Here is a 9,450-nt window from a genome sequence, read left to right on the forward strand (position 1 = left end):
GACTACCTTGTAGCACCAACTGTTGAAGTGAAACGATACATGGATTCAGTTATCCAATATAATTGATGCAAAGAGAAAACATCATATTTTGTGGGTCACCATTTCTGTCCACTTTCTTAAAAAGGCAGATGAATAATATAATATATAAATAGTTAATTTAATAAAACCATCAGAGAAGCCTAGAAGGGAAAACATTCTTTTGTGTAGCTGTAGCTAATTGTGAATGGGAACCTGCAATATGAGTATGTATTAGCATTGTATTCTACTTTATAAACTTATCTTTTATGTAAAATCTTAATCTGAAAAGAAGCTATTATTGTAAGATAAGTGTTGTGGACCTTACCTCTGAAAAGGTATATTTCCAAAAATTACTTGTCTTGAGTCTTAACTACTTCAAATCAACAGACAAGTCACTTTCCACATGGATTTAGTCCAGGAGTCCCTCTTGTTTTATTGCACAATAACCCAACTTTCTGGGGGATGAGGCAGGAAGACTACAATAACACAAAATACTTTGTATAGCATATGCTGCACACATTGATTGACATCTCAAAACACATTTTTCACCTTTACGGAATACCAGCCTGCTCTGGTAAATCTCTGTATTTATATCGGACAAAGGTCTGTAGTCTTACTATTCTGAACACTGTATCGCTTCTATTTCAAATTGCATCCCTTGCATTGAAGGAAATGATAACTACTGTTCATTGCTAGGCAGCTCAAGTTATGAATGGTGCATTTACAAGTGGAGCCGGGCTGTTTGCTAATGCACTTGGATGATAATAGTAGAAACCTTATCCAATTAGAATCTAAACACTTTTCCACACCTTCAATACCATTTCTTTATGCATTACTGCAGTTGATGTTGTCCCACATACTATAATCCTGTGTGATAAGTGTGATAAATATGTGATGCCTTAGGGTTGTCTACACAGGAAAATTATTACATTTTCAACGTTCATACAGCAATGATAAGCTTTAGCAGGAAACTTCAAAGGGGTTCAGATTGTAGACAACAACATTGGTACGGGCCACTGTCGCCCTCTACTTGTCAAGAAAGGATATTCACAGATAGACTTTTTCAAACATGTTTTCAGGTTATTCTCCTTAGCCGGGCTATTGGCTGCCCATTGTTCAAAAACAGCTAAATACATTGTGAAGGGGTATGGGGGAATTATAGGTAGTGAATATGTTTCATATTATATTGTAGTAGCATGCTGAATCAGTTATATCCTGCTACATTAGCGTGTGTCCCAGTATTTCAAAAGTTTGTGTCATGGACGTACAATTGGGCTGGTTAGTCCATTATCCATGTCTTCAGTCGCTCTCATCCAAGTACTGGCTGTCCAGTGACAACTCTGTTTCAACATCGACTATGACTCCGGAATGAGTTCTTCCCAAAACCACATTTGTGGTCGGCCAATACCGTAGTAGTTTACATCAAGTGCTTCAATAAAAGAAAACAGGAGGAGGTGGTACCTCTCCCCTCTCAGAATGATCCTTATGAAGTGCAAAATATTATTATCATGATTAATCTTGTTTTTAAGATAGTGCTTCAGTGGGCTTTATTTTAAATATTCCTCAAGCCACCGATCTGCACTCATACGATGGTCTCGTCAGTCATTTTCTTGGTCGACTTGGTCGGCACAGAGCGTTGAGTGGTGTGCGCCCCTTTCATGTCAGGCATGAGGAGGCGCACTTTCTGATTGGTCCTCCTCCACTCCGAGTACAACTGACAGTGATACCGAAATGACACCTGAGATTGAATGGAAGAAGAGTGGAAGGGGGCAAGACAGGCGGTGCAAGGGAAGAAAAGACAGACGTCAATAAAACTGACACCAAGTTATATGAGACAGAGTAGTACGTCTACAGGACAGGAATGATATGCTGACTGAAGCTGCACTTGCTACACAAGCTGGGAGCAAAAGAGATAATCTTTCACAATTTGACATTTTTTATGATTATTGTGCTAAAGATTAAAAGGGATGGGTTTCTGAAGAAAGTTTCAGATTCAAAATAAATCCTATTATTAAAGTATATAATCTGTCCAACTTTCAAACAAATAAGTACTCTGTGCCAAATATTATCAAGTTGTAGTCACGTCTCTATGCTTTGACTTTGTTCAAGTGCTATTCAAGGTCATATTGGACCAGAAAACAGTCCCATCATTTCTACAATAATTAAGAGCAGAACATAGATCTGGTGGATATGTGTGGTTTTCTTAGTATCCAGTTCACTTTTATTTTTCAAATCTATGTAGGATACCAAGAAAAATAAATACTAGACCCAGGTTGTGGGTGTAAAGATGCCTGGGAGAAAAATATTGTATCTATGCCAGCACCTTAACATAAGTAGACCAACTTAATCAACATGTTTTTCTCAGTAACAGGAGAATAAGCAAAGTAATGCATTAGTTACCAGTGTCCAGAGTATGTAGATGGTGAAGAGGGCAATGGTGAGGGCGATGAGGCCGACAGCCTCGAGTCTGCTCTTCAGTTGCAGGTGGTCCTGGGCTCCCCTCAGGCACAGCCAGCCAGAGATGGCTGCCAGCGGTGTGATGAGAAGGAAACAGGCCATGTCGCACAGCAGCGTGCGCTTCTCACTACGAGGGCCTGGGTCCTTCAGCCACTGAGTAAAAGTTCAATGAGAAGTTAAGTTAATTCAACAACAAACAATTGCTACAGTATCACCTTAGTCTTCATTTTGCTGATTGGTGCATCTTAGTTTGTAATGACAATTACAAATAGTCAAAAATCTAAATGGTGTAATTTCCTGTGTAACTAAAATGAATGCTTTGATGCACATTCAAAATACTATAGAAAGCTCTTTTAGAAGTTCAGGCTACCATTTTATCAATCATCTCATATCCTAAAAAACCCTCTAACCTGTGTGAGTGGTTGTGGTCGCCGTTCAATGGTGAATTCTGTGTGACAGAGTTCACAGTAGCTGGTGTTGGAGGAGGACAGCCACTTCTCCAAGCAGCTCTTGTGCACTTTACCCAGCGTACCAGTGCAGTCGCAGGGTGAGAGCAGTGTCTCCCCTCCAGCTCCCTCATGACAAATGCGACACATGCCCACATCACTATGGAGCAAAGTAGAGAAGACAACAATGTGACGATTTACCAAAGTACAATATATTCATTAGGGCCCCATCTGAGTTTCACACTCTCTTACCTCTGCAAGCTCACCGCTTTGACAACAGTGGAGAGTGGGCGGCCATCTTTGGCCGTAACCTTTGCAATGAACTGGGCCTGCGGAGTAGAATCAGACTCCTCTGAATCCTTGGAGGTATCTGATTCTGCGTTCCCAGAGTAATTACAAAGGGAGCCAGGTAGGTGGCAGCACCCTGACGAAGACATGGCTCAGCTGAGGATGATGGTGATGAAGATTATAGTGGAGGAGACTTCAAAAGTCTGATCCAAAACTCAACCTCCTCCTCCTCCTCCTCCTCCTCTTCCTCCTCCTCCTCCTCCTCCTCCTCTCGTCTCCTCCTCCTCCTCCTCCTCCTCCTACTCCTACTCCTCCTCCTCCTCTGTTCACCTACAGAGCAAATGCCTGGTGGATTAGGAAGAAGAGCGAAAGTATGGGTGACTTGAAATGACAACACAAGTGAAACATGATGTCATCCTTGCAAGCCTCTCATAAGATTCTATATCAGTCTTGTGATGCCATGTGCGAGAGAGTGAAGTAAGTACTAGCTCCAGGCCTAAAGAAATCTAGAATAATTACTTGCTGAAAATAAACAAGACACACAACATTCAAACCAGAACAAAGGCATGTTGTGAAGGGTACGTAATACTTGAGCCTCACAAAAGAATATATAAATAAATCAAGATTTCTTAGTTTCTAAAAATACGAAATACGTACTAGTGCAGGGGAAAGGTAACAAAACACACCTGGAACTTTTCAATTGGAGTGATGATGATTTTAGGTATGCAACAGATTACTCAATAGAAGTAATTACTATGCTTCATTAAATAGAGGTGATATGGACTCAACAAATGTAATTGGCAAGTAAATACAGAATGCTGCGCATTGCTGTGCACTGCAGAAGAAAAGACATTTCACAGGTGTTCATATGGTCGAATCAGGAAGACCAGTCCCTACAACCTGGCCTCCAGACTGATATGGTCACCTACACTCTTAACAACTACCTTGAAAAAAAACATAATTATAATCATAACAAGCATGGAAGCATAATCGTGCATCTAAAGCCCCGGACGATACAGCCAAAATGAGTCCAACTAATGCCATTGCGATTTAATGCATTGTTGTTTTTGTTTTTTTTAACTACGGTGGCTTCATACTGTCATCATCATCACCATATTAACATTAACAATAAAATAAAACCTCGAACTGTCAGGCTGCGTGCGCATTGTAAATCACACAGTATAGTTTTATTCGATTATGAACCGTTAACATTTCACAGCTCATTCTGGCTGATGAGCAGCGTTACATGATACAGTGTCGTTACTGTACAGACACCAACACAAAACCCATCTCAATAACATAAACCATGGACAGCAGCTGAGAAGCTGTCAACTGACACGCTGATATATAGCTTTGGTGTGTGGAAAAGCTGGTGAACAAGGTGAAAAACAGATGTTGGCGTCAATGTACTCACCCGATGGCCTCTCTCCTCTCTCCTCTCGCCTGGCCTTGGCCTTGGTCCTGCGTTATAACCAGACACAAGCTAGCTGAGCTAAGTGTACAGCCCTAGCTACAAATAATGACATTGACATCTAACCAGAAACGGATGATATGAGAGGACACCAAGGACAGCCACGCGCGTTGTATCCTTCCCATGGCTTGTGGCATATCTCCCTCGGGTGATGTTGTTCGAAAGGGCTGAAAGGAAACGGCTGTTTTCTACCAGGATTACTAGACACGGCTAAAGTGGCTAACAGGCTAGCAGCGGGCCAGCCTCCCCAGCGTCCCTCAGCTGTGCGCTGGTCACGTGACACAATGCTACCTTCAAAGTCCTCGGCGATATCGTAATAACGGACACTTCACACCACATTTACTAAGTCTATTTTACATACAAAACACAACATCATGTTTTAAAATATAATGTGTGTGGTATAACTACCCAACATTATGTTAGGTCGTTCAAATAGGTTCCTGCTCGACCAGCTACTGAAAATGTAGTTTAGTGCTGAAAACCTATGAGCATATAGTGATAAAATATCTTAAAATAAAATATGAGGCCTTCCTGTTTAGTAAATCAAAATACCCAACAGTTACAATGACCTTAATCCAAATTTAAAACGGCTCCAGGGCCAGTCTGCTGCATAATGACTACTTCGACTTTTAAGTAGTAGATCATTTAAGTAGGCTACATTACGTTGCAAACACTTACGTACTTTAACTTAAAAAAAATGAATGCAGGACTTCTTAGATTATACATACTTTTTGCATTGCATATACTTTTACTTTAGTAATGGATTATAAAACATAATTCATGATCCTGGTGATTGTTTGGATGGCATTTTTGTTTTTGCAGAGTTCTAAGCAACACATTAATGTAAAGCAGGTTACTGGTTCAAAAACATCAAATATTACTTTGATTCCGGAAGACATTATATTAAAGAGTATAGTGAAGTGTTGAAGCAAATGTCAGCTAAGATGATAGCTACAAAACTGTAATTTTCCTTTGTGGAAGGTCTCATATTTAACGTCCAGTAGCTCCTGATGTGCTTCATTGCTGATACTGTGCTGCTGCCATAAGCATTTTTTGTACTGTAACCAGAATTGGTGACCAGCATGTATATTTCATAGCATATTATATGTCTATAATTCTCAATTGCTTGACTATTATTGACCTACTAACTTTGTTGAGTTAAGGGGACTGTAAATAGGTTTTAGTAAGGTCAATGACTTAACAAATGTTTTTCTCTTTTAAGCATAAGCAAACTCAATGACATTAAAACCTGCTGCAGCAATTATTGTGAAATGTCTACTTGACCTAGATCTTGACCAGCTCATGCCATGCTCAGGCAGATCTAGCTCTACTTTGGTTAGCCCAACACCATTAATTTTTCCTTTGAACATATTATTACCAGATACAAAAAAGATAATATCCTAATTGAATTATGCATTTTGCAGAAACATTACAAATCAAGATACTTTTGAAAATGTACTTTTAAAATGTACCGCTCATGAATTCTGAAACTTCCCTTTAATGTGACCGAAAATAGTAACCTCCACATGTAATCCTTAGTCAAACAATATCTATTTTTGCCTTACCCTCTCCCCCAGCCTCTACCTTTTCTTCCCTTTGAACCCAAGCACTGATAAGAAAGGGTCCACGTGTGGTGAGTGTACCTTCATCTGAGTACACACACACACACACACACACACACACACACACACACACACACACACACTCACACACACACACACACACACACACACAGAGCATGTTTCTCATTAGCTATTCCACCCGTCTGTTTGGTCAAAGTCCAAAGTCCAACTGAAATCATGAGACACTACCTCTCCGCATGTGTGGGATATCATGAGACATGAGTCTTCGTGGACTTTAACATTGACGGACACAAATATAACTGCAACTCATTTGGAAATGTGAGAAAAGTACATTTACTTAAAACGGTATGCTTTTCTGAAATATCCAGCAGTAAAATACAGGTAACGTGTGTAAGTGTGTTGGTTAGCCTTGTGTTCTGGATTCATGATCAATTGCTGCTCCATCGTTTCCCACAAAGACGTTTCTGAGGCTGGTAGACAAGGTTTGAAACTGTTGTCATGACATAGCAGAGATTTAACAAGCAGCCACAATGTGTTTGTCACAATAGTAGCTCCCATTGTTTAACTTCATTGACAGTGTGTCATTATTCCTGCATGCTGCTGAAGGAATTTTTCCTTATCATGATGCCTGAGAGAATGACCTGACTCATTCATACTGAATGTGTAAATGTGCAGTAATTATATATATACCTGACTCATTCATACTGAATGTGTATGTGCAGTAATACACATTCAGTATGAATATATATATATAAAAATATATATATATATATATATATATATATATATATATATTTATATATAATTACTGCACATACACATTCAGTATGAATGAATGTCTTTGCCACATATGCACAACAATTAGATACATTTAGTAACAACTAAACTATTAATTTATAGTAATTCAGCTTTTGTCCCATTTAAATTAGATGTATGAGTCACAGTTGAAAGTTTTGAACAGGGCAATGTGAAGATTGGCACACAGGTACACAATAGTAGCTTACCTTGCTATATTCCTATGTATATAGTTCATCAACATTACATTACATTTCATTTAGCTGACGCTTTTATCCAAAGCGACTTACAATAAATGCAATTCAACCATGAGTACAAACTCAGAACAACAAGAATCAAGAAAGTACAATTTCTTCAATAAAGTTAAACTACAAAGTGCTATCCGTAAGTGCTATTTAAGTGTCACTAAATGGCTACTACGGTGCTACCTTCCTTATTCAAGGTGTAGTCGAAAAAGATGTGTTTTTATTTTGCGACGGAAGATGTAAAGACTTTCTGCTGTCCTGATGTCAATCTGGAGCTCATTCTACCATTGAGGAGTACCACAGTACGACAGAGAGAAATGGAGAGAGAGTGAGACAGCCACTGCTAATACAGAGAGGCAGACAGATGATATAGACAGACAGATTGCGAAATGTATTCACTACGTTCGGCTTTCAATAACAGTATAATTAAATCGCTGCAATTCCATCTCGTGACCCTTTAAACTGGCCTCAGGAGTCCTCGTGAGCATCACAGTTTGGGTTATTTTCCAGCGTGGGCTTTTCTTGGTGAGAACTAACTTGGCCTCTCTTACACGATGTGTAGTCAACGCCTGATGACGGCATACGTAACTTTGGAGACCATTTAACATCATCCAGCTCAACGCCAGTCAATAAGTTTATGCTAGTGTTCTGCACATATTGTGTCCCCTTCAGCAACATTAACAGGATCACTTCATTTGAATATAATCTGTCGGGAAAAACAAACTGTAAATAACCCATAAATTACTGTCCATCAATTGGGGGCCACTCAAGTACAAATCAAAACTCCATTGGGATTTCATTGAAAACACCCGGGACCATTCTGAATATGACCTTGTGTTTATTTACCCGTCAGATTGTTTAGTTTTGATGTTTTAGACTTTCACCTAATAGGCCTACGGACAGTATTGATTTAAAGATATGAATGGTCCCGCAGCAACAAAAAACAACATTAAAAAAACACAGAACATGAAGCTGCTTGGGTTCTGAAAAAAAAACCCACAAAGTCTATCAAAACCCCTGTTGGTATAGGTATAAGATATCACTTTTTTAAATATCAAGCAGCGCTTTTTCCACCTCTTTATTGTTCTTTCCACAGAAATACGAGGTAGAAGAGGAGTAAAGATCTGAAGAAAAAAGGAGATTAGATAAATATATAAATATATTCATTTTATCATAGTTTGGTATTGTGTAACAACATAACCTTTTATCCGCCCTTCCTCATCCATCGTGGTCATGAGACCTTCATAACCTCTGTAATGCAGGACATTACATTATTGGTTTTGACTCTACAAATGTGAGGAGTGAAACCATGCACATGACTAGTCAACTTGTCATACAGTGCTCCCAATTATGAAACGGTGTGTACTTGTTCAGCTCCATTATTGAATCACCAACTGGATATTTTGAGTGCAGTCAGCTGATTGGGTGGCAATTCAATCCCCCAATTATTTTTACCCAATGGGGGGGCTGTTGGGTAAAAATAATTAAACTGCATGTTCCCTGCCATGCTAAGTGCTATCAACATTCACTCGAACAAGCCACATCTTGACTTTATGCTCATTCGCATTGCCATTCGCTGCACCCAATATTAAAATACTAAGAACATACTAAGTACATTTTCTTATTTAAAATACTTTGAATAAGTAAATAGTTGTAGTTAAAGGCCTGGTTAAATAATAACAATGCCAAGATGTCCTCGCTCATTTCCAATACGCGTTTTAATCTCTGGCGGTTTGCATGTTTTTGCAGCACTTGCCTAAAGCAGATAAAGTATTAAAGTTGTTACACTGTATCACATTGGATTTGAGACAGTGATTGACGTTAAAGAGTTGACTTCCAGATTTAAGGATATGAGTGGATTGAGCATCCTCAGCTTTTTATGTGCTCAGATCCATGGTGGGTGATCGGGGTAAACAACAAGGATGCAAATGTAAGCTACATGCAAGTGTTGCAATATCATTAAATATTGCGATATGGTAAATTATGAAGACATTCTGTTAAGAATCTCTTCTCTTCTCTTATTGACAAGATTACCCACACTTACTTAATACACCTTGAAACACTGTAAGGATGGCTATTGTATTAATTAATTTGACTGTTGCTTGGTTGTTGGTTGATCAACGTTATCTATGTTTTAGTTTTTTGTT

At 39.0% G+C, this 9,450-nt stretch overlaps 1 protein-coding gene across 1 annotated transcript; it reads right to left on the minus strand.

Moving 5' to 3' along the window:
- Positions 1–436: 436 nt before the first annotated feature.
- Positions 437–3,358, minus strand: LOC306739688 (E3 ubiquitin-protein ligase MARCHF2-like; the record flags this gene model as incomplete). Its single annotated transcript, XM_079221730.1, has 4 exons — positions 437–1,756; positions 2,419–2,628; positions 2,886–3,081; positions 3,174–3,358. 4 exons carry the CDS (start codon positions 3,356–3,358, stop codon positions 1,601–1,603), a joined length of 747 nt encoding a protein of 248 aa, XP_079077856.1. The 3' UTR covers positions 437–1,600.
- Between the last annotated feature and the right edge of the window lie 6,092 nt (positions 3,359–9,450).

This window comes from Taurulus bubalis (genome assembly GCF_910589615.1).
Source record: "Taurulus bubalis genome assembly, chromosome: 1".
Classification (NCBI taxonomy): Eukaryota; Metazoa; Chordata; class Actinopteri; order Perciformes; family Cottidae; genus Taurulus; species Taurulus bubalis.